This window comes from Girardinichthys multiradiatus, chromosome 11 (genome assembly GCF_021462225.1).
Source record: "Girardinichthys multiradiatus isolate DD_20200921_A chromosome 11, DD_fGirMul_XY1, whole genome shotgun sequence".
In the NCBI taxonomy this organism is placed as follows: Eukaryota; Metazoa; Chordata; class Actinopteri; order Cyprinodontiformes; family Goodeidae; genus Girardinichthys; species Girardinichthys multiradiatus.
Window position 1 is genome coordinate 24,921,806 of NC_061804.1, and position 26,669 is coordinate 24,948,474.

Below are 26,669 nucleotides of genomic sequence, written 5' to 3' on the forward strand. Positions count from 1 at the left end.
AACTGTTTTCATTTGCAGGGTTTCATAAGAGCTGCGCCTTGGACGCACTTCCACAGTCACTCTGCGGATGTTTCCCTTGTTCCTCTTTGCTTCTGAGCCCTAAGCCTCGTTTCCGTCAGAGCAGCGAGGAATCAGACCAACATGGCTCAGAGTCCTTGGCTCTTTCCGAGTTTTGTGTTGTTTGTTCTCTCGTGTGGCGCGGAAGAGACACACAGCAGGGAGATAGTTTACTATGTGGGGATCATTGAAGACCAATGGACTTACGCGCCCAGTGGAAAAAACCTGCTGAACGGCCAAGCCATCGAAAACGACGAGTAAGTTTTCATGACTTCATTCAAGTTGGTAGGAAAAGCATTTGTAGTAATTTGTGTACTTTCATTTTCCATTCATTTGATCGATCACGTACTGTGACCAACTCACCCATGAGGCGTATGGGCTACAAATCCATTTAATAGTGACGAGATAGTTTGAAAATCAGAACAAGGTTCGACATTTGTTGTTTAAAAACATTCTTTATACTGCTATCAGGATGTGACAAAGTTTAGACCTCTGAACAGACTGTTGCTGAGGTCTGACTGATGCGCAAAAAAGTAACAGAGCAAACATATCTGCTCCGATGATGCGTTAGCGATGGATGCTATCACACGAGTCACAAAACAGGAAAGAGTGCAGTTTAAAAATGTTTGGATGAACTGGTAAATTGTGAAAGACCTGCAGTTGTTTAGTCTCCAGAGACCCCAAAGCGTTTTACACTACAGTCAACCATCCATTCATACACACATTCACACACTGACAGCGGTAGCCTACATTGTAGCAGCAGCTGATCTGGGGCAGACTGACAGAAGTTAGGCTTCCAGGTTATGTGTCTCTCCCAGGGACAAAACGACTGAGACAGAAAGGTGATACGTTGCATACAGTGCCAAGGAAAAGTATTTGCCCCCTCACAAATGTCTTCTGTTTTATTCTCTTAAATGTTTCTGATCATAGGAGATTTTTTTTTTTTCGGACAAACATAAACTGAGTCAATACAAATTTATTTTTCAATCTCATATCATGATTTTATGTAATGGGAAAAAGTACCCAAACCAACCTTAACCACTGTGAAAACGTAATTGCCCCCTAATCCAAATGATTAGTTGTGCCACTTTGGTGGCAGCAATTGCCATCAAGAGTCTGGGATATCTAGAAGGGGGTCAGATGCATCTGTGTTGGAAGAATTCTTTGCAGATTTATCTTAAACAGCCACACTGGAGGGTTTACGACCACCAAAGGCCTGTTTAAGGTCATGCCACAGCACCTCAGTCAGTTTTAAGTACAAACTTTGACTAGACCACTCTAAAAACCTTTATTTAGTTTTCCTTTTTTAATCCATTCACAGGTAGACTTGGGTGCTCTGTATCATTTGTTTTGGTAAATGTAAGATGGAGCTTATTTTTTCAGGCCCACAGTTGTTCGGCCACAGACCTGCAGTGCTTCAGAGTTTATTCTGGATTCTTTTGTGACCTCCTGAATGAGTTATTGATGCACTCTTGGAATATTTTGCCACTCCTGGGAAGGGTCCTCACTACTCCATGTACTCTGTTTGTGGATTTTATCTCTCACTGTGGTTCCCTGGAGTCCCAAAGACTTTGAAATGGCTTTGCATCACTTTCCAGATTGATGGATGTGGGTGGGGGTAGTATTTTTTTATAGCACTGTATAACTGTGCTCTTCAATTTGACTATGTTTGAGTATTTATATGATGAAACAGTTAACAGATATAGTTATAGATTCAGTTAATTACAAACCCTACATTTGTATTTTCAGTACATTTGATTAATATTACAGTGTGGGCTAATATTTGGCCTATTTTGTTTACTTCTTGAACTTAGCACCTGTTTCATGATTTATTTGATTGATGACATCAGCAGTTTTTTTATAATAAACAATTAATAAAAGTGACAGAATAGGTTGTTTTGTTCTTGAAAAGAACGTAACGCTTGTCAACATGCACGATTTAAACATATGGGAATAATAAAAATCATAAGCAGTCCGAGAGAATCAAACCTTGTTTCGTGAAAATCCAAACATTCAGTTAATATTTTACCCAAACATTATAGCAAACAACAAGAAAATATAAACTTGTATGAAGCACCCTGACACCATAATGACATAATTGTTCTTCAATCGCAGAACTTTATACAACGCCAGAAACATCCAGGCCCAAAATCCTGTAAAAGTCCAAAGTAGATTTTAAAATGTGTATTGTTCTTCTTTTCTGGTTGCTCTAGTTTTGAGGTGGATGCATAGTAGCAAAACTGCATTTGTCACAGGTTCAGTAACAGCTTATTAACTCTCAAAAACATATAATCACAACAAAAACAACTCCAATTGTGAAAGATCTGACCAGTGTTAAACTGTGCTGCATAATTAGGCAAAATCTGCATTTATAAAATTTTTGACCTGCATGTTATTGGCTACTTTGTCAAAAATAATTCTGAGCATTGTGCAAAATTAAATAAGTGAAACTCTCTTTCTGCTTCAGGCATGCATCCATCTTCCTGGAGAGAGGGCAACAACGCATTGGCGGTGTCTACAAGAAAGCAATGTACAGAGAGTATACAGATGCCACCTACAGCCACCTGGCACCTCGACCGGATTGGCTCGGTTTTCTGGGACCCATACTGCGTGCTGAGGTTGATGATGTCATCATAATACATCTAAAAAACTTTGCCAGCAGGAGCTACTCCATACATCCTCATGGGCTTTTCTACGAGAAGGATGCAGAAGGTAAAGTGTCACAAAATGAATAAAGGTACAGTTTATAGTCACAGGTGCTTATAAAAAACGTGTTGGATTGAAAGGTCTGTGGAATCATGTAGCATGAATGTGCACACAATATGTCAACTATAGTTGTTTTTTTTAAAGAGGATGAAAAAAATCTGTACAGGTCCTTCTCAAAAAATTAGCATATTGTGATAAAGTTCATTATTTTCTATAATGTAATGATGAAAATTTAACATTCATATATTTTAGATTCAATGCACACTAACTGAAATATTTCAGGTCTTTTATTGTCTTAATATGGATGATTGTGGCATACAGCTCATGAAAACCCAAAATTCCTTCCTCACAAAATTAGCATATTTCATCCGACCAATAAAAGAAAAGTGTTTTTAATACAAAAAACGTCAACCTTCAAATAATCATGTACAGTTATGCACTCAATACTTGGTCGGGAATCCTTTTGCAGAAATGACTGCTTATATGCGGCGTGGCATGGAGGCAATCAGCCTGTGGCACTAAGGTCTTATGGAGGCCCAGGATGCTTCGATAGCGGCCTTTAGCTCATCCAGAGTGTTGGGTCTTGAGTCTCTCAACGTTCTCTTCACAATATCCCACAGATTCTGTATGGGGTTCAGGTCAGGAGAGTTGGCAGGCCAATTGAGCACAGTGATACCATGGTCAGTAAACCATTTACCAGTGGTTTTGGCACTGTGAGCAGGTGCCAGGTCGTGCTGAAAAATGAAATCTTCATCTCCATAAAGCTTTTCAGCAGATGGAAGCATGAAGTGCTCCAAAATCTCCTGATAGCTAGCTGCATTGACCCTGCCCTTGATAAAACACAGTGGACCAACACCAGCAGCTGACACGGCACCCCAGACCATCACTGACTGTGGGTACTTGACACTGGACTTCTGGCATTTTGGCATTTCCTTCTCCCCAGTCTTCCTCCAGACTCTGGCACCTTGATTTCCAAATGACATGCAGAATTTGCTTTCATCCAAAAAAAGTACTTTGGACCACTGAGCAACAGTCCAGTGCTGCTTCTCTGTAGCCCAGGACTGGGGAATGCGGCACCTGTAGCCCATTTCCTGCACACGCCTGTGCACGGTGGCTCTGGATGTTTCTACTCCAGACTCAGTCCACTGCTTCCGCAGGTCCCCCAAGGTCTGGAATCGGCCCTTCTCCACAATCTTCCTCAGGGTCCGGTCACCTCTTCTCGTTGTGCAGCGTTTTCTGCCACACTTTTTCCTTCCCACAGACTTCCCACTTAGGTGCCTTGATACAGCACTCTGGGAACATCCTATTCGTTCAGAAATTTATTTCTGTGTCTTACCCTCTTGCTTGAGGGTGTCAATAGTGGCCTTCTGGACAGCAGTCAGGTCGGCAGTCTTACCCATGATTGGGGTTTTGAGTGATGAACCAGGCTGGGAGTTTTAAAGGCCTCAGGAATCTTTTGCAGGTGTTTAGAGTTAACTCGTTGATTCAGATGATTAGGTTCATAGCTCGTTTAGAGACCCTTTTAAGGATATGCTAATTTTGTGAGATAGGAATTTTGGGTTTTCATGAGCTGTGTGCCAAAATCATCCGTATTAAGACAATAAAAGACCTGAAATATTTCCGTTAGTGTGCAATGAATCTAAAATATATGAATGTTAAATTTTCATCATGACATTATGGAAAATAATGAACTTTATCACAATATGCTAATTTTTTGAGAAGGACCTGTATATACATTTCCCCTATGGCTTTATTTTAGATAGGCTAGACAGAAAGTGAAACTAACTCCGATTAGCCATTCCCTACAAAATGACTGGGAAGTCCCCCGCACTGAAACTCAGAGACAGTAGAGGAATGCATACAGTGGTCTCTGCCAGCTACCATTATGCAAGAGCCAGGATACAAGCATTCAACAAGCAGTGCACTTCATTTGCAATCCATTCCCCCCCCCCCCCCATTCTTGCCAGAATGGAAGCATTTATTTGTTTATTCATGTAATTTATCTTCATTGAGACTTTCTGTTATATTTTAGCGGATTTACAAACAGGAAACTACTCAGGAATAAAGGAAGATGTGGGTTAAAGGTGAAACAATAAGGCTGTCAGCAGATACATTAAGCTAACAAAATCAGCTATTTAATACTGTCATTTGATGAAAATAAATTTGGTTTAAGAATCACGACTGCATAGTGTCCCAAACACAAATGCACGAAATTTCTTTCTCTTCCCTGAAGTCATATTTTTCCAAATTTCCAGTTTGAAAAATGACAAGAACACCCTGGGAACTCAGACTGGGATTGTCAGAGGTGGCTGAGAAGCCCAAAATCCAAAAAACTGCTTACATATAAAACTTAGTCACAATTTCAGGAATGAATTATTTCTTAGCATTTCCGATGGTTATCATTTGAATAAACCAGTGGGCACAAATAGTCCTTAAGTGTTTGAATGCATAAAAATAAAAATAAATATATTATTCTCTTATATTGCTGGTAGCACTAAAACCAATTAACAAATCCCACAGGTTTTCCAACGTGCTACTTGGACATCTCAGGTGTGATGCAATTCACAGATCTGAGAACTTCAGGGGGCTTTCTACCTATTTATTTTTCCAATTTGAAATTAGGAAATCTGGATTTCTGCATACAAATTGGACCCCACATTTCGACTCTTGTATACACCTGTATTGCATTGTTCTGGGGGGTCTATTGTTGTTTTTATAGCAGTACTGTATATACATTATGCCAAACAAATGGAAAACACTGTGCAGGTCAGGCGCTTTTACAATATCAACATCCATTGTCTATAACCACTTATCCAGGCGGGTGGAAGGGGCCTATCTCCAGCGACCATGGGTTCAGAGGTGGTGTACATCCTGGACAGGTTTATCACTGAGACATAGTGCAAACAACCATGCATGCACACAGTCACACCTAAGGCTAGTTTAGAGAAATCAATTACCTAGCAGTTAAGTGTTTCCCTTGTGGTTGGAAGCTGGAGTACCCGAAGAGAACCCATGTATGCATGGCAAGAACACGAAAACTGCATGCAAAAAAAGCCCATATCAGGATTGTAACCCTCGTTGAGAGTAAACAGTGCTAACACCGGCTCCACCATGCAGCCACAATATCAACATTTTTAAGCATTTTACAAGCTAATAGCACTCCTAGGCTATTAAATACTGTACATTGGCATGGAGGCTGAAAGCATTAACTAACCTGTTAAGCCCTAAGGGGTTTTAGAGCAATTTCCACCTGAAATTACATACCTTAAATAAATCAAGTGTAGCTCCGCAGTTATCAGAATCAGCTTTATTGCCAAGTTCGTACATACAAACAAGGAATTTGCCTCCGGTACACTTTGCTCTTTTGTTCTGTTTTTGCATTACAGAATATACAAATTTACAATTTACAATGTACAATATACACATATCTAATAAAAAAGGTGCATTTGCAACATCTGTATGCTGTTCTGTACTCTATTGAATGTTCATCAGAGAAACAGCCAGGGGGAAGAAACTGTCTCTGTGGCGGCTGGTTTTAGTAAACAGTGCTCTGTAGCACTGTTATATATATTATATTATTATTATACATTATAAGGCCTACATGTAAACTTTTGGTACCTGTGCAAAGGTAAGATATAAAAGAAGATTTTTTCCAGTGGAACCACTATTGTAACTGTTACTATGTCTGATTTATTTGTGATTAAACAAAGAAAAAAATAAACATTTTTGAGCCTCACCAAAGGGTTTTTTCTAAATGAACATTAAAAAAAACTACGGAAATCCTTTGGAATTCCTAGGAGAACCCCCAGATTCATCCACATCTTCACTATAACTGCAGCAAATTTGGACTGAAAATGTTGAAGCATATAAGTTAAGTTATAAGGCAGTTAGGCAAAGGGTGCTAAAACCTTCCCAAATGTGTTTTTCACCTCATAAAAATGAAATATAAGGGAATCTGGTCAAATTAAAGTGCTTATTTCCATTGTAAGAGTCCTTCTGCATATGACATAGCCTTTGGTTTTGACATTTACACTGTGTATCATGAAAATGTACAGTTGCAAACATAACTGGAAGCTAACAGAGTAGAGCGCAAGTTAGCAGCCGGTGGACAGCAACCAGCAGACTATAATGTACAAGCAAATTACATCACCAGAGAAGGTGGTAGAAGGACAAGTTATGCCGTTTTTAGAAAGGTGAGTGTCTCTAGTTTGTTATGATATGAGGCATGTGGGGGTGCTGCAAAGAGAAAGGTGCTTTTTGTACCATTTAGTTTACAGAGTCAGCAATGTCTGAGGTACGTTAAAATGTAATCACCTGTGTTTAAGTTGCTGTAAAACTAAAAGGTATCTGTGCAAAACTCATTTGGGGAATGGTTTTGTGAAGATTAAAGCTTCCTTTTGCGATATATTTAAGAAAAAAAAAATAGTGGTGTTTTACCTAGATTTATAGACTGCCCCTTTTTGGCGGTAAATCTATGCAAATAAACAGTATTTTACAAATAATATTTTAACATTTACAACATTTTGAAGTAACATTTTTAAGTAAAACTATAGTATTGCAGCAGTTCTGTGAAATTGATCTGAACCCAAATAATGAGAGCACTAATACTGTGCTTTGGTCTGTCAGGTGCTCTGTATCCAGACAGGACGTCAAATGCTTTGAAGGAAGATGACTCCGTCCCTCCAGGGGGCAGCTACACTTACCGCTGGGAGGTCAAACCAAGGTTTGCCCCCACAGACGATGATGCCAATTGCCTGACATGGGTCTACCACTCACACATTGATGCCCCAAAAGATATTGCTTCTGGCCTTATTGGGCCTCTCATCACATGCAAAAAAGGTACAATAAAATAGTATCTGAATATATGTAGTGTTTGCACTGGCAGCTTGTCTCCAGAGTTGTGTGTTTAATAAAGTAGAAGGACACTGGTCTTATCCACATTATTCATGTATTTAATAACAAAACTGTTAAACCAGGCACTTCCTAATTTAAAGGAAATACCTAGAAAAAAAATAAGGAGGTGTTTCCCAATTAGAAAAACGAATGTCTCCAAAAGACAAATAAATGTGCATCTGCTCTTTGTCACTAAGGAATTCTGAAGAATCCTGGAAGTCGAGTTTCATTAAATTCAAACTCAGAGTCAGCCCGCAATGACGTTGATCAGGACATCTACTTGATGTTCAGTGTGGTGGACGAAAACCTGAGCTGGTATCTAGAAGAAAATATTCAGAGATGCTTGGAACCAGATGGGGTCTCTTTAGACGATCCAGACTTTGAGGAGTCAAACTTGATGCATGGTGAGAACTTTTTTCTGTTTTTCAAATTGTTCTTATTCAAATGGCAAATTGTTATTCAAAATAACTGCACACACTAGCAGAAAAATGCTTTTTACTGGTAAAATTGTTTTCTGATAATAATCCTTTTCTGCCTTACGTCTGTCTCTAGTTTATGCAGGTATCTGCATTAAGTAGTCATGTGTAATGATACCTAATTCTTAAATGAACACAGTATAAACATTAGTTTATTGGTAAATTATAACATATTTATGTTTTCTTTTTTATTACAGCTATAAACGGGTACACGTTTGGTAATCTGCCTGGTATTAAGTTATGCCAGCACCGTCCCATAGCCTGGCATATGTTTGGGATGGGAAACGAAGTGGATATCCACAGTGCGTTTTTCCATGGAAACACCCTGCTGAACCATGGCCACCGCACTGACACTATCAGCTTGTTTCCAGCCACATTTTCTACTGCTTCGATGATCCCAAAAATGAAAGGAAAATGGTTGCTGAGCTGCCAGGTTAATGACCACTTAGAAGGTAGGAAAAACTGGCCTCCAACCTCTGTGTCACCTCTGCCCCCTTTAACTGGCTGCCAAGAGTTGCTGACAGGGGAGAATGTGTGTATGTGGGGTGCTGCTGTTTTGTTTTACCAACAGTCACATAGCAGAGGGGTGTGTTTCTACTCGAGACGTTTTATTATATGTTTATTGGTGTCCAAAGTCTAGTGAACATCCAGCTCAAAGAACCATACTCTCTCAAAATACTATAAATACAGTGCCTTGTATATGTATTGGTGCATCTTGAAGTTTTCTGTGTCAGACCAGGATGATGTGGTGCATTATCAAAACAAAATCTAAAGAATATGATGGTATTTAGTCCCCCTCGACTCTGTTGATTCTATATAAAATCCAGTTCAGCTTTAGAAACTGATCAGAATAAACACATATGAAACTAAATCTCAGTATAAGTACAGCTGTTTTGTTAAGGCCTCAGAGGTTTGTTGAGAACATTAGTGAACAAGCAGCATCATTAAGACCAATCAACAAAACAGACAAGTCAGGAGAAATTTAAAGCAGGGTTTGGTTATTAAACTGTATTATAACTGTTAACCATCTCACAGGGAACAGTTTAATCCATCATATGAAACTGAAAAGAGTATAGCACAACCAATGGCAGTTTTTGCATGAAGCTGGGTGAGCCCCTCCTTCTGCCGTCCCCAGCCACTAAAAATGCAGGAAATCATCAAATTTCTGTTGTGGGATAAAATGCAGTGTGTCCGCACTAAGTACCTACTCTTAACAGGACATGCATAAAAGCAATAAAAAAACTGACAGATAAATCTTTTATCCATTGCTTGTTCACCCCCATTTGGGAGCATCCCTTTCTAATGCCACCCTGGGCAACTGCCCATATGGCCCATATCAACCAAAAGTCAAGACCTAAATCCAATTACAACACTCTGACAAAACTTGGCATTTGATGTTCACAAATGCTTTCCACCCAATCTGACTGAGCTTAAACTATTTTGCTTGATTTGTAAAGCAGGTAAAAGCCTCCCAGCTTTAATTACACCAAAGTTGGTTGTACAGTAATGATTCAGGATGTCAAGAATTTTTATCGGTATAAGCATATATCCTTTTACTTCATAATAATGCACCACTGCATGTTGGTGAAGGACATACATTTATGAAAACATACCTTGAACTTGGTGGTTTTAACATGACAAATTGTGAAAACTTTCAAGGTTAGTCACCGTAAGGTGGATTTTTGAAGTACTACAAGTGATGTTAACATTTTTAAATGAATGTTAGATAACACTTTTTGATGTTCCTCAATTTTCTTTATTTTAAAAATGAAAAAGTTAGTTTTTTAAACAAACTAATATTTTGTGCCAATCTAAATTTTTTTTTTTTTTCAGCTGGCATGCAGGCCTTTTATGAAGTGATGGCATGTGACACTTCATCTGGCACCACAATAATACCTGGTGTTGTGAGGAACTTCTATCTGGCAGCAGAGAAAGTCACATGGAAATATGCTCCCACAGAAAAGAACCTGATAACCAACACACCTCTTACTGAAGCAGGCAGGTAAGTAAACATGTTGGACTTTATATTATATTTTGGTTAGTCCAGAGTTAAGGCCCATTGGCCAAATATGTGCTCTGAAAACTTTAAAAGGCTTATAGTTGCTGATTTGGCTGTAATAACAGAATGTAACATAACCAATACACATGGGATAGTTTCTGGTATCAAGGTACAGATAAGCCCAAAATTATTGATACTCCTGGCATATTAAGGTTTAAAGTAATCTTTTATTTTTGTTGGAATTTTGTTTGATTCCAATAAATGGCAAAAGGATAGAATTTAAGTTGCACATTTCTTCTGATACTGAGCCACATTTATAAATGTGCACACATGCAAACACCAGACAACTTTCCAATTGTAAAACAACTACACTTCCCATTGAGCCACAGTCGCCCAATAGAGAATTTGTGGAGAGACCTAATGATTAGGGTGATGGCAAGGAGGCCTTCCAGCCTCAAAGACTTAGACCTCATCACCAACGATAAATCGTCAAAACATGCGAGAGGCTGGTCAGCGATTATAAGAAGGGTTTGATTGCTGTTATGCCAACAATATGTTTTTTTTTTTCCCCACTGATTTTTAAAACTAGTATGAATAATTTTCAGCATGCCATTTTTAATTAGATGGAAATAAAAACAGATAAATATATTTTTAATATATGGACTTCTTTTACATTGTTTTATTATCTATTGAGAAATGCTTGTCTACTACCTATCAGAAACAAATGTCTTGAATAAAAAAAAAACTTTTCTAATCTAACTACTTTGCCAGGGGTATGAATACTCTTGTGGGCTTAGTCAAGGTTTTAAAAAGTTAGTTTCAATACCGAACGCAGGCTCTGCCCAAGCAGACAACTACACCAGGCGGTATTAACCGGCTAATACCTGTATATAATAAAATATAATTAAGTGTACTCCTAGGAATACTCTTAATAAATATCATTACAACTGTAGTAGCCCTAACTGCAATACCTGTATTGTAAAATTCATAACAATATATAATAATGCATGGGCATTTTCTTGCTAAAATGTAGCTGTTTTTTAGTGTTTACAGGGTCTTTTTTAGCTCTTTCGATAAACTTTTTATCATGATGTTGGGTTGTTTGGTTTTGGGTTTCTTATGTTTTTCACAGTTAAGGTTTTGACTCATGCTTTTCGTTTTGTCATTTTGTTCATGTTTTGTCAAGTTTGGTTTTCGGATCTGGTTATGCTTTTGCTTCATGTTTTTCTAGTTTGTGTTCAAGAGTCTGTTTTGCTCCAGTCACGTCTTGTTCTGTTAATTAAGTTTATTCAGTTCACCTGCTTCAAGTTAATCTGTCTCCTTGCTCAACCTGGTTTTCACGCCATATATTCACACCTGTTCTGTTTAGTCTTCGTGGAGATATCTCTCACTCTCATGCTCAAGTCTTTTTTTTGATCATGCCATGCCTGTCTTGCCTGCCCGTTTGTTTTGTTCCTACCTCCTGTAGTGAGTGAGTTTTCGTTGTTAAATCTTTTTTTTACTTACCATCACGCTGCCTGCTCGTCTGCATTGTGGGGTCCAATTCCAAGTAAACCGAGACAGAACCGTGACACTTTTAAATGCATGTTTGATTTGAAAGAAACTGTTGCTAGAGAGGAAGGAATAAGAATGCCTATTATGAAGTTTTATCATTTTTGTACTCATTTTGTTGGAAATGTAATTTAATTAATATGCTATTCTTGTTCTGACTTTATGTCTTGCTAGAATACTTTGATACATCTAAAATGCATGGTCTGTGTGAGCGTTTGGCCTCTATAGGATTCTTTGTTAGGTGGTCATTTTTCTGCTGAATCAAGGTTGCTGTGTCTGTCAGGATAAAATTTATTGGTTAAAGATCGTATTAACCTGGTATTTCTCTGCTGTCCTTTCTTTTCTAGTCCATCAGAGGTGTTTTTTAGCAGAGAAGGGGGAGCAATTGGAGGTAGCTACGTAAAAGTAGCATACAGAGAGTACACAGACAGTACTTTCACTCAGGTCAAACCATTACCATCTGATCGTGGATTTTTAGGTACATTTTTATTCTCTCTCTCTTTTTCTACTGTCTATTTATATAGATTGTTATATACTGTTTATTGATGCTGTTTCTTTTCCAGCCTTTCCTCTGTCATCTCACAGCACCACATATGCAGTAATTTTTCTTCTTTATCTTTTAAACCAGGTCCTGTTCTGAGGGCAGAGGAAGGAGATACTATCAGAGTGACATTCCTGAACAACGCCGATAGAAGCTACAGCATTCATCCCCATGGACTTTTCTATGACAAACATTCCCAGGGAACCAGCTACGATGATGGTGAGGAACCAGTCGGTCACAATTGTGCACACTGCAGACTTTAACCTGTGGCTACAGCCACTGTTTTCTGAGGACATTCAGGCAGCCTCTTTTGTAGAATGAAATAAAATAAATACTAATTTACAAAGCATTATGGCTTTGTTGATGATACCTCAAGATTAGTTGGAGTTACTGTATGGCTGTTGTTTTTCCTCTTTTTGATCCAGAAATAAATGCTATTAATAAAAACTGTTTTAGATATAAAAAAAAAATACGGTTTTGTTTAATCTGTAATTTGTTTTATTTACTTAGAACATGGGTTGGTTCTATTTATGTCCATGCTCCAAAAAATTCTTTCATATTTTGTATGAGGGGTTCTAGCAGTTTTAGAATAAAAATGAATCCTGACATACATCTTTGGGCTGTGGGAGAAATCTGGTCCCCCCCCCATTTTTTGATATTGGCCACACAGGCACACAGAGGGCATCCGAACTCTACCCACAAGTTTGAACTGAAGTGACCAAATCTAACTTAGATTTTAAAAGCTAGTTTGGCCCAGCCTCTGTACAGCGAAGAATGTTTGTGTGAGTTTCACTTTCTTTGTACTGAAAGAGTAGTCTGAGCCATCACAGAAATCTTCATTAAACCAATGAGTCAGTTTGCTTTACAACCATCACAAGGAAAATAGATTTTTTATGTGTCAAGGCAACATCCCTGCAAGATGCACAGTAAAACACTAATGGAGAGCGTTGGCTTTAAATCTGGGCGGGTGGATTCCTTGTACTGTTCATTTCCTCTTGGACTTTTTGATATTTTGTAACGTTATATCCTTCAATGTATTTTGTTGGGATCCCTTATAATTAGACAAACAAATAGTAAAGTAGTTATATGTACTCTACCGGGGAAAGGTTTTAGAACGCCGTTCACATTTAATGGTTTTTATGTTTATGAACATTTACATTGATTGCAGATTCTCACTGAAAGCATCAAAACTGTGAATAAACACATATGGAATTATGTAGCAAACAAAAAATTGTAAAATAACATTAAATATGTTTTATTTAAGCAATATTACTTACAGCAGCAGTCCTTTGCTGCAATGACTGAAATATTAACCTTTGACCATTTCTCAATGAACCTCTGGGAAGTTCTTTCAAGACTGTTTGGAAAATCATTTCAGGTGACCACCTCATGAAGCTCATGGAGAGAATGCTAAGAGTGCTAAGAAGTAATCGGAGCAAAGGATGGCTATTTTGATGAATCTAAAATAGAGAAATGTTTAGAATTATTTCACTCTTTGTTTACTACGTATTTCAGTGTGTATTCATTTATAGTTTTGGTGCCTTTGGTGAGAATCTACAATTTTAATAGTCATGAAAATAAGGAGACCCATTAAGTGAGAAATTGTATCTAAAACCTTTGAACGCTAGTGTACGTAGTTTTAAAAAAAAGTTTTTTACAAGTAAACATCCAAATAGTCTGGTCCAGCCCCATAACCTAATACTTTATTCGGGTTAACACTTTTCTTCCTAAATTGCTTTGAATTTAGCTCAGCCTTTCTATCTAACTTCTCTGACCATGCTAAATAAACGCATGCCCACGCCATGCTGCTGCCACCACCATGTTTCACTAGGGGCATGGTGTTCAGTGTTAGTTCTCCAATGGACAGCATTTTGCACGTGAGCCAGAAAGTTAAGTTTTGGTCTCTTACACACGTGGCTTGCAGAAAATTGTGAACGGGACTGACTATGGCTATCTTTCAACAACCACTTTCTTTAAAAAGTATTGACACAGGGTATTTAGATTACAATAAAAGAAAGTTGTATAATTAATAAAAAATGTGAACTGTATTTGAATAAACACAAAATAAAACGAGTTACTCTGTGAAGGTGTTGTTTAAAAAATGATCTGAGGACTTCCATTGTTTTGTCTGTAATGTTTTAGGTTTTGACAAACCAGGATCAGGCGTAGACCCAGGAAAGAAATTCACCTACAGATGGCAGGTGCTGGAAGGTCCATCTTTTTCCGATTCTCCCTGTATTCCCTACTTGTACTACTCCGGCACGGATCCTGTCATGGATACCAACTCCGGGTTAGTCGGACCTCTGCTTGTGTGCAAACGAGGAGCGCTGGGAAAGAATGGAATCCAGGTTGGGGTTTTGTAATGTCTTTGCAAACACTCTTTTCCCACATTCAATTCAATTCAGTTTATTTATATAGCGCCAATTCACAACACATGTCGTCTCAAGGCACTTCACAACAGTCAGGTACATACATTCCAATTAATACTAACCATTGAACAGTGCAGTCAGATTCAGTTATTTATTCAAATTGGATAAAAAGTTTTTCTGTCTCTAAGGAAAACCAGCAGATTGCATCCAGTCGGTGACTTGCAGCATTCACTCCTTCTGGATGAGTATGTAGAGACAGTGGACAGTCACTGGCGTTGGACTTTGCAGCAATCCCTCATACTGAGCATGCATGTAGCGACAGTGGAGAGGAAAAACTCCCTTTTAACAGGAAGAAACCTCCAGCAGAACCAGGCTCAGTGTGAGCGGCCATCTGCCACGACCGACTGGGGGTTTGAGAGAACAGAGCAGAGACACAAAGAGAACAAAGAAGCACTGATCCAGGAGTACTTTCTATGGGAAGGAAAAGTAAATGTTAATGGATGAAGCTCCTTTAGTCGTTTCATCTAGAAAGAAAGAACAGATAAACTCTGAGCCAATTTTCAAGGTTAGAGTCTGAAAGAGCACATAGAGTTTGTTACAGTTAAGCTCAGTCAATCGCCATGTCTAGGAGAGAGAAAGGGTTAAACACTGAAAGACAGGGCCATGTGGATCATCGGTAGAGGGTGAGCATTAAGTTGTTGCCAGCAGAAGCTTGGACAATGCCCCTCTCCAGAAAGGTGTCACAGGTAGACACAGAGTCAGGCCAGGTGTAGCTTCTAGGAAGAGAAAAGAGAGAACAAAGTTAAAAGCTGAAATAATGCAAAATTGGAGAGTAGTGTGAGAATGTAGCGAAGAGGGTGAAAGTGGTCATTATGTCCTCCAGCAGTCTGAGCCTATAGCAGCATAACTACAGAGGTAGCTCAGGATAATCTAAGCCACTCTAACTATAAGCTTTATCAAAAAGGAAAGTTTTAAGCCTAGCCTTAAAAGTAGACAGTTTGTCCATCTACATTAAGATATCTCTGCCTATGTTGATATGCAACTCCTAAATTATACCATTGTTGCAGGCCTGCAAGACTAATGACAGCATACATAAACACATTCACTCTGTAGTTTCTAGACATGCAATTCTGTTTCCCTGATTGTATGTGTGTTTATTGTTCAACAGAAGGGTGTGGATAAAGAGTTCTTCCTCCTTTTCTCTGTCATGGATGAAAACACAAGCTGGTATTTGAAGGAGAACATTAAGCTTTTTGGCACTGCTGAGACAGATGAAGAAGATGAAAATTTTGTGGAGAGCAATAAAATGCATGGTAATCAGTATGTTCCAGAAGAGCTGTATAGTTTTACCTTAATGCTTTGAGTATTTGATGAATAGAGTTTATAGTGTATTTTTGGAGACCAAGTTGCACTTCTGTAATTATTTTGTTCCCTTTTCTTCAGCTGTAAATGGACTTATGTATGGGAACCTTCCCGGGCTGGAGATGTGTGCCGGGGACAATGTCATGTGGTATACTTTTGGGCTTGGCACAGAGGCAGACATACACGGTGTCTATTTTGAGGGAAATACCTTTAAGAAACAAAGCACGACACGAGACACAGTCAGCCTGTTTCCCCACACCACTGCAGCTCTCTTCATGCAGCCAAATAATCATGGTTAGTCATCCATCCATTTTCTGTAATTGCAGAAAGCTTTTTCACTCATTAAACAAAATATATCTTCAAAAAGGTTATGAAATGTGATCTAACTGAGGAAAATGTTTGAACACTAACCCAGGGTTCTGCACCCTGCAGCTCTGGCGTTTTGGACCTTCCACAATGCATCTTAAAAACTTTGGCAAAAACTAAAGACTCAACTAAGATTTTTAAATGTAGGTATAATAAAAAATGCAGATTGCTGTTTTTCAGTTTCTTATTGATTTCTACAATAGAATTACATTAAGAAGTACCGGTAATTACGTTGTAGACTATTTGCTTTTTTCTTATAGTTTCATTTTCCACAAATATTAACATCATATAGAAGAAAATGTATCCATTTTCTTTTTGCTAAAGTTTTTTTTTTTTTTTTTTTAAACCTAAACATAAAAATAAAATGGTGACTCTTTAAAAATTAAAACAGATTTTCCACAGTAGATATCTATCAAAAATTATAAGTTGTCCTCTTTTTAAAATGTTGTGTAACATTTTTAGCTTTAAATAAGTTTTTTGTAGCTGGAGTGTGGATGAAAATGGCTCTTCGGGTTGAATGCCTGCAGACCATTGCACTAACCTCTAAAATCTAGTATTATTCTCTTTGAGAGGAAAAACATCAGCTACCAGTCTCTGAAATCAGTCTGAGGAAAGTTTGTCCCATTCCTTACTTCACCTGTGAGTTGTTTGAAGGGTTTCGTCCTTGTACAACCTGTCTAAAGTCACCTCACAGCATCTCAAAAGGACAAAGATCTGGCCTTTCAGTTTTCAGCCAATCCTTGGTGGGTTTAATTGTATGTTTTGGGCCACTGTCATGTTGCAGGGTCTATAATTTCAGATGCACTTCAATTTGTTTGGAAATGGTCTGATGGGCAGCAATTTCTAAAGTCATTGTTGTTGTCTTTCTATCTTGGAGTTGTGTTAACACACCCATGGTTGCTGTATACCAGCAAACTGCCAAAATACCAGCCTTTATAGAGGCAGTCATACTTGCTGATGATCAAGTGATCCATTGCACTTGATCAGCATCACTTGGCTGTGATTTTCCCTTGTAAATTATATGTAATTGTTTTTCAAATCTCCTATGTAGTTTATATATTATATTTAAATATCTGTCAACTGGGAGCGAAACTGAAGACATTACTTGCTTGTGTGCACACACTTTTAAGCTTTTTGGATTGGGAATCAGCAAGGGTATACTTTTTAACATGACTGTATGGATAGTGATGGAACATTTTATTTTTTCCATGACTCTCTTCTTTATCAAATTGTGCAATTGCTTGAGATTTAAGAAAAAAAAAACATTGTTTCCACAGAATGACTGATGGGAGAGTTTACAGGAACCTAAAGTAAAAGTCATTTAGAACAGAAAGAAGGATGTGTTACTGTACACAGTATATTTAAAAAGCTGAAAATAATCTGCTTTGTTCCAACAAATATACACATGAAGAATTATGATGAGGAAGTCATTGATTTTGTTTACTCCCAGGTGTGTTTGAGGTGAGCTGCAGAACAACAGATCACTTCTCAGCCGGCATGAGGCACCGTTACAAAGTGAAACCATGCCATGGGAAAAATGTCCCACACTTTGAGCCTACCAGGACCGTGAAGTATTTTATCAGTGCAGAAGAAATAGAATGGGACTACTCACCTACAAGAGACTGGGAGCTGGAGAAGCACCACACAAGCCCAGAGAAGAGGTGTGTGGGTAAGACAGGACGGCTGTGGGATGATGTGTCTAAGTGTTGGAGCTGGAGCCTGTAATTAGTGGTGGAACTTATTACTGTTTGTTGACGAAAGCTAATTGGTACATGTCTTCCAGTCCAGGCAATATATTTGTGGGTAAAGGGGAGAACAGGATTGGCTCCCGCTATAAGAAGGTGGTATATCGAGAATACACAGACGAAACCTTTAAATATCAGAAGATGCGGCGGGAGCACCTGGGCATCTTGGGTGAGATTAGGGCCTCCTTATTTCAGTCTTGCTAAATAAAGATAGAGAATGACAGGAATTATCTTTCTTCCATTTATAGGCCCGATAATCCACGGAGAGGTGGGAGAGCAGATTTTGATTGTATTCAAAAACAAAGCCAGCCGGCCTTATACCCTCACAGCACACGGCGTTAAGGCCAGTGGTTCACATGTACCTGTTGAACCTGGTGAGAATTTAATTTCAAAGGAAAAAAATCAGTTTGACTGTGGCTGTTTTTTCTAGATTAACATCCAAAATTACCTTTTTATTAAACTTTATGGGATATATTTAATCTTTCCTTCAGGCCACATTATTGAGTTGACTTGGGATATTCCTGAAAGCTCTGGACCAGGAAATTCAGATCCTAACTGCATTTCCTACGTCTACTTCTCATCCGTTGACTACATCAAGGTACATCCTCCCATTGTAGAGTAACATTCACATGTAAACTCATCATTGGCAGTTTAATTTTCATGCCCAAATAGTCATTAAAGCAGACCTGTGTTTATGTTCAGGATCTCTACAGTGGTCTTCTGGGGCCCCTGGTGATATGCCGGCACGGGATTCTGCAGCATGGCGAGTCGGTCAACAGACATAGGAGAGACATAGACAGAGAGTTCGCTCTGCTGTTTTTGGTGTTTGATGAAAACCAGTCCTGGTACTTGGAGGACAATATTAAAACATACCTTGATGTCGATCCTGGAACATTTGAAAAAGACCAGGATTTTGAGGAGAGTAACTTGATGCATGGTAAGTTGAGATTTTTAAATATTTTTTCTATTTAATTAAAGGATATGTGAACATCTAGTCACATTTAGAAGACAAACAACTTTCAAAAGCAACAATAAAACCTTTCTAATTTCATATGAAACTTTGGAAAATGATACATGATTTCCTACATTTTATGCAAATATAAAATCTTAGAAGTGTGGTGGCATTTGTAATTATGTTTTTACTCTGATACCCCTAAGTAAAAGTGCGTTCTAATTTTAAAATTGGTTCTACAAATTGCCTTCAGAAGTCACTTAGTAAATTAAGTCCACATTTGTGAAACATTTCACCGGTGTACAGCTTCTGTGGCAAGAATGCCCACAGCATGACGATCCCATCACAGTGTTTCAAGGTGGGGAGGGTGTTTTCAGGATTATATTCAGTGTTTTCCAAGACACCAAGCATTTTTCCTATAGGGTAAAACTGTGGTCTCATCTGACCTTGGTTTTATTTAGGGGTATCACAGTAAATGGGGCTTGAACTACTGTGCAGATGAGAAGTGTAGTTTTTAATGTAACACATGGAGACGCTGTCTCAACCAGATTTACTTATGAATCAGACTGACGTGCTAAAAACATACTCAGTGGTCTTATGAATGAACAACCTGTCTGGGTATCATGGTCCCTGTGTGTCGTCCATATAATAAGATGTAATTTCTTTTTGGCAAGTGCAGACAGTCGAAATGCCTAAAAGAGACGCACTGCAGCAGGCGACCTAGTTCATTTGGTCAAGACAATGCCAAAACCACATTCTGCACAAATTACAGCAGCAGAACTGCTTAACTTCCCTGCGGTCTAGAACTGTCATCCAGTCAAACCAAATGTCACATTACTGCTTGGAAAATGTGGTAAATCATAAGATAAAAGAAAGTCTTTCACAATGACAACAACTTAACCTTTAAAATGTGTCACAACAAAGCAGAAAGCATAGCTCTCTCCTAACCAGTAGCGCAAAAAGTGGGTATGCACTATATGCAGCGTCTAATCAGTAACTGATATCCAACAAGGAAATCATTTAAATAAAAATGTCACGGTTTTTTTGACTGCAGTATTTTTGAAACCTCATGGCTGGTCTAATGTTAGATGGAAGTGTAGGATCAGCTCTTAATACCAAGTGATTCATTCTTAAATATTATTTATATTGAACAAGTGCATTAGAAAAATGTGTAATTTTTTTAAAGCTATGAAACAATGCTTGTTTGACCATATAATTTAACGGAGAAGAACACAGGCAAGGGGTGAAGTATTCCTACCATGCCTCTGACAGTTGCATCTCCCGAGAGATACTTTAATAAGCTGAAGCTTATCAAAACATACTTTCGTTTAAATATGAGCAATTATTACTTGACCTAGGTAGCAGTGATCTGTATAGAAAACATTTTGGCATGGTCTATTTCGTTTGATGCCATTCTTGACATATGGGCAGGTGCCAAAGACACAACATGTAAAAATGTAGTGTTAACATTCTTACATAGAGTTCAAGCTGTTTTTAAGAGGTCATAAATTAATATTTCCACTACAGCAAAAGTGTTGAGCACTGGGTGCAGCTGCTGTTACGTGTTATTACATTATTATACATTATTTTTGGTTTTTGATTGAGCTGGTCACCTGCTGTAAAATGTCACATACAATTAAGGTCTTTAATAAAAGTATTTTATGTTCTAGGTCCATGAATAAATAAGATTTATACACGTAAAGATAAAAATTTAAAAAAAGCCCGGTAGGGGTGTGGGGGTTGGGGGAACCTGTAATGTGTTCCTTCAGAAAGTAGGTAGTTGCAACTTACCTCATTTAAACCCAAATCAGGGTAAAGTTTGGGTAAACATGTTAAATGGTTTCCTATCACAGCAATGTTTTGCTTGTATGATGTATAACTGTGTGTGTTACAGGAATTAATGGTAGAGTGTACGGTAACCTCCAGGGACTGATAATGGAGCAGAATGAGAACGTTGATTGGTATCTACTTGGCATGGGCAATGAAGTAGACATGCACACTGTTCACTTTCACGCTGAAACCTTCATTTACAGGGTTCGTTTGAAGACACTCATAGCTTAACAGTATTGTGCTTTTGCATATTTCCTGTTTTTTGTTCCCTTGTGGTACTTTATGGACTGTCTGTGTGTGTGTGTCAGACGGACCACGTGCACCGTGCAGATGTTTTCGATCTGTTCCCTGGGACTTTCCAGACTATTGAGATGGTGGCGGCAAACCCAGGGACATGGTTGCTCCACTGTCACGTCACTGACCACATCCATGCAGGCATGGAGACCACTTATACAATAGAAGGTACGTAACTGCGGCAATGATCTGAGCTGTGTTCAAATGCTTCTCTAACATTTACATTGTTTGTATCTTTACAGCTCCAGAGAGGTCCTTGCCAGGTACAGTAACATTTCTTGTTTTTTTTTTTTTTTTTGCAAATGATGTAACATTGTTTTTAACACTTAACTATGCACACAAGAGAAGATAATACACTATTGCGTAAGCGCTGTCCTGCTTTGTAGAATCTGTTTAAGTAGTTTAACATTGAAGTCACTCCTAGAAGATTAAAAACTACAGCACCACGCTGGCTAAGGCGCCAGGAACCCCTTGGTAAAAAGCCTTATAAAATTAAAGTATTTTTATTGCTGTAGCAGAATTTAACACTGGAGAAGTACCACCGTTATTGTGAATAGGTAAAAATCACATGTGGCAAGATTACCAGTACCACACTTTGTGTAACACTCTTTTGCTAATAGGAAAGTATTTAATCATGTCCCATAACATTTGGAGGTTGGAGTATACAGAGGAAGGGATCTTACAACATCTGTCTGGATCTCTCAAAGTTCTCTTTTATACACTCTTGTCTTCAGCTCACCCAGCATGTTTTATATAACATTTAGGTCTATGAACTGAGGCAGCCATAGAGGAAGGTTCATTTTATGTGGCATGAACTATTTCTGCTGATTTGGCCAGTAAACGTGGGTCATCCAAGACTGTTTGTCAGAGTTTCAGTTGTATTGTATTATTATTATTATTATAGTAGATATTTAGTACATTTAGGAAAATAGCTATTTTCTAGTTGTCATCCCCTAACTCTGAAAAATCAACACATGATCAGTTCATTTGAATGGCACATTTTTCATTTTTTTACATTTTGAAGAGTGGCTAGAAGAAATTGGCTTTATTTTCAGAATGACATCCCATAAAAACAACAGTTTTGAGACTGCCAAGTAAAAATTTCCAGACACCCTGATTAGCTTAAGAAAGTACATTTACTGAATTAATTCAGGAAATTTTCATTTTATAGGAAAATAATAACTGTTGCATAAGGGAGTTTATGAAAACCATTTCCTTTTGTACTCACATTACTACTGTTGGACTTTACAATGTTCAGTGCAAGATTATGCTAGCAGAATAAAAGACAAATTTATCTTTTCACCAGAAGTGCCAATAAGTGAGGAGGGAGCAGTAGAGTATTAGTATATGACTAGTATGTTTTAAGAGTTAGCATATAGCTGTTAATGTAATTCACACAACGACCCAGTGGAGGTCTAGCACAATGATAGATACATTCAAGCCCAAAATTATTCATACAGCTGTCAGATTTAGGTTAAAAGCTATCTTTTAATTTTACCGTGTTTACGTGTTTCTTCTCACTAGAAGTAATATTGACATTTTGAAGTGGCCCAGCCAGAGTACCGACGTAAAGAGATTGTGTGCAGGGAGCTAAAGATTAGGGTGATGGGATGGAGGCCTACCGACCTTAAAGACATGGAGCTCATCATCAAAGATAAATTATGCCACACAAAATACCCCAAATAATCCAAGGATATAATAAAGAATACAGAAAAAAGAATATCTTTGAAACTTAGACTGTACTTATGTATGTATATATAGCCGTAAAAAAAATCTACATATACTGTAAATATTACTAATTTCCTTTCTGTTTGTTGCAAAGGAAATAGAAAGAAGGATAAACTTATATGATTGTGCCTCTATTTTCCAATGCATTCATTTACAATAATCAAATGCAGTTTGTAAACCTGAAGTAAAACAAACTTCAGTAAATTTAAAAACTGAGGCATTACTTAAGTGCTCTCAGTAATTTTATTCTGCCAGTTTGAGGCTTACAATTCATTTAGTTTTTTCCAGCACCAGGTGGAAAGTGGGAAAGGCTTGGTCTGGTTATGTGAAGCAATTTGAATGATTTTTACCAATGCTATCTACCGGTCTGGACTTTGACTTGGCCATTCCAACACCTGGATACGTTTATTTGTGAACCATTCCGTTGTAGATTTGGTTTTATGTTTTAGATCATTGTCTTGTTGGAAGATAAATCTCCGTCCCAGTCTCAGGTCTCTTGCAGACTCCAACAAGTTTTCTTCCAGAATGGTCCTGTATTTGGCCCCATCCATCTTCCCATCAATTTTGACCATCTTCCCTGTCCCTGCTGACAAAAAGCAGGCCCAAACCATGATGCTGCCACCACCATGTTTGACAGTGGGGATGATGTGTTCAGGGTGATGAGCTGTGTTGCTTTTACGCCAAACATATTGTTTTGCATTGTGGCCAAACTGTTCGATTTGTGTTTCATCTGATCAGAGAACCTTCTTCCACATGTTTGGTGTGTCTTCCAGGTGGCTTGTGGCAAACTTTAAACGAGACTTTTTATGGATATCTTTGAGAAATGGTTTTCTTCTTGTCACTCTTCCATAAAGGCCAGATTTGTGCATTGTACGACTGATTGTTGTCCTATGGACAGACTCTCCCACCTCAGTTGTAGATCTCTGCAGTTCATCCAGAGTGATCATGGACCTCTTGGCTGCATCTCTGATCAGTCTTCTCCTTGTTCGAGATGAAAGTTTAGAGGGACGGCCGGGTCTTGGTAGATTTGTAGTGGTCTGATACTCCTTCCATTTCAATATGATTGCTTGCACAGTGCTCCTTGGGATGTCTAAAGCTTGGGAAATCTTTTTGTATCCAAATCCGGCTTTAAACTTCTCCACAACAATATCTCGGACCTGCCTGGTGTGTTCCTTGGTCTTCATGATGCTCTCTGCACTTTGAACAGAACCCTGAGACTATCACAGAGCAGGTGCATTTATACGGAGACTTGATTACACACAGGTGGATTCTATTTATCATCATCAGTCATTTAGGACAACATTGGATCATTCAGAGATCCTCACTCAACTTCTGGAGTGAGTTTGCTGCACTGAAAGTAAAGGGGCTGAATAATATTGCACGCCCCACTTTTCAGTTTATTATTTGTTAAAAAGGTTTGACATATCCAATAAATTTCATTCCACTTCACGATTGTGTCCCACTTGTTGTTGATTCTTCACAAAAAATTAGAATTTTATATTTTTATGTTTGAAGCCTGAAATGTGGCTGAGGTTGAAATGTTCAAGGGGGCCGAGTACTTTCGCAAGGCACTGTGACTGTTTGATTAGTGTTAAGCAAAGGTACATTTTATCATCTGGATCAGGTAACCTTCTGACACTGACTGTAGTTCTGCTTACAAACCTGTACACAAAGATATTCATAATTAATATTTACATATATTGAAAACATATTTGTTAAAAATAGACTTTTTATAGACATGTTTTAAACTTGTTACCTGCAAACCTGAATTTAGCTTCAAAACTGTATCCTCACTCTCTTTGTTTTGTTCCTCACAGCTTCAGCACCTGAACATAAAGTCTCATTCAAGACTCTAATGGTTTCACTGGGTCTACTAGCAGGAAGAATGCATAGATAGGAGACTGACAGATGATTGTATGTGTCCAAGCACAATTCTGATCAATGATGCACCTTTCTTTTATTTCTGAATGTTGTATTATATAAAATAATAAGCAAAGGACTGCCAAGTTTATTTTATGTCAACCACCAGATGGTCATGCAGACTTCAATATAGATTTATCTCAAGACAAAAAGTAATAACTTGATAGACTTTTTTTTATCGTACACTGTGGTCAAAACTGTGGTCTGTGGTTTAAAAAAAAAGAGCTGATAAACCAAATATTCTAAGTTGTTTTTGAATGTACAAATAAATGTGTTTCTTTAAGCTTTTTGTGTTTTGTCTATTTGTCTTCTGCTACCACAAAGTGGCAATCATTCATCCATCCCATCTTTTAGTTTGGGAACAAACAGCAAGTTACTCAAGGAGTAGATCACTGAGCATTTTCTTGTTGAATGTAGCAGTCTGCAGCATTGCTCAGCTGTGTTCACAGATTTATGGGTCTTTCAAGGAGACTAACATGATATACAATGTGTGAATGTTTTAGATTTCATTGAATTATAGTAAATTAATTGGAGGAGATCTTGGTATTAAACTGGAAACATTTAAATACCTTAAAGCTAGTGGTTGGACACAGCAAAACACATACACACTATATCCCAAAAAAAATCCCCTCAAAATACATTTAACTAATATCCAACATAAGCATATAAAAAGTCCAACAGAGCAGTGTCGACATCAAAAATACACAGATCAAGTGAAATCTTGTCCATTAAGTTACATAGTTCTGACTATTTATATATATATATATATATATATATATATATATTACAACAACATACATAAATATATTTTATTGGAATTTTATGTGAAAGACCAACACAAAGTGGTATTCCATTGTATATATATATATGTATTATAATAATAAACTATATATACATCTTGCATTTATAACACCAGCGTAAGTTGTTCATAATTGAACTGAATAACATCAAAGCCAGACTGGAGAAATTCAAGGGTTATATTTGCTGATGTAGAGGAACAATAAGGAATTGTGTCATCTGCATGAATATGGAATTTATCTTTTTATATTTTATCACACAGATTGTTTATATACAGTCTAAAGAACAGTGGACTTAATATGGAGTCCCAAAAAACTCCTTTAGATTCCAGGAGAGAGACAGATAATGACCCAGCAAATTAACAACATTAATTGACAACTTAAGGAAAATAGCAGCAAAGTATTACTCTAACATCTATTGCATAAAAATAGAATTTGCCACTTTCACAGCGCCAGTTGTGTTTCTAAATCATAACTGATGCTATGAAATAATTACATTTTCTTCAAGAAATTCTTTAGTTGTTCACTTATAAACCTTTTAAGCAGGCATCTAGTTTTTAATATGTGGTATTACCTTCTGTAAACAAAAGGAGAACAGATGTATTTTCAAATGCCAGAGACCATATAATTCAAAACGGTCAGACCAAACATATACATAATATATTCTGCAAAATATAAAATTAAAATCAACAGCTGGTTAAAAGAAATAAGGATCAAGGTGATCAGAACCTAAATCTCTGTCTGCATTCAACAGCTTTAGGGCTCCATGGACCCTGCAGAGCCTGAAAGTTGGTGTGAGCTAGTGCCTTGAAAGATTCAACATAAAATTTTTCTTTCTTACAGCACAGCACTTGAATAAACGTGTTTACCTAAATTCCTCCACTGATATTCTCCCTGATGAACAAGATCAATAAAGAGACAGACAAACAGTACGAAGTAAAACAATGCACTGTTGGTTAATTCCATTTGTTGCAGGGGTCTGTAATGAGTGTAAATAATTGGTAGGTTGTCCTGAGGCACTCACATTAACAGATCTAGGAGATGGCCCATCATCATTCCCTGAAGCACAAGCCAAGGTTGTGA

At 37.9% G+C, this 26,669-nt stretch overlaps 1 protein-coding gene across 1 annotated transcript; it reads left to right on the forward strand.

The window, feature by feature from the left end:
- hephl1b (hephaestin-like 1b) lies at window positions 1-25,072 on the forward strand. The gene is made up of 20 exons (XM_047380081.1): window positions 1-314; window positions 2,525-2,769; window positions 7,390-7,602; window positions 7,854-8,060; window positions 8,330-8,584; window positions 9,966-10,134; window positions 12,030-12,160; window positions 12,311-12,442; window positions 14,366-14,571; window positions 15,761-15,905; window positions 16,036-16,248; window positions 17,771-17,981; window positions 18,104-18,234; window positions 18,314-18,439; window positions 18,557-18,663; window positions 18,768-19,002; window positions 20,912-21,051; window positions 21,156-21,309; window positions 21,384-21,404; window positions 24,687-25,072. Exons 1-20 carry the CDS (start codon window positions 142-144, stop codon window positions 24,764-24,766), a joined length of 3,294 nt encoding a protein of 1,097 aa, XP_047236037.1. The 5' UTR covers window positions 1-141; the 3' UTR covers window positions 24,767-25,072.
- The last annotated feature ends 1,597 nt before the right edge of the window (window positions 25,073-26,669 follow it).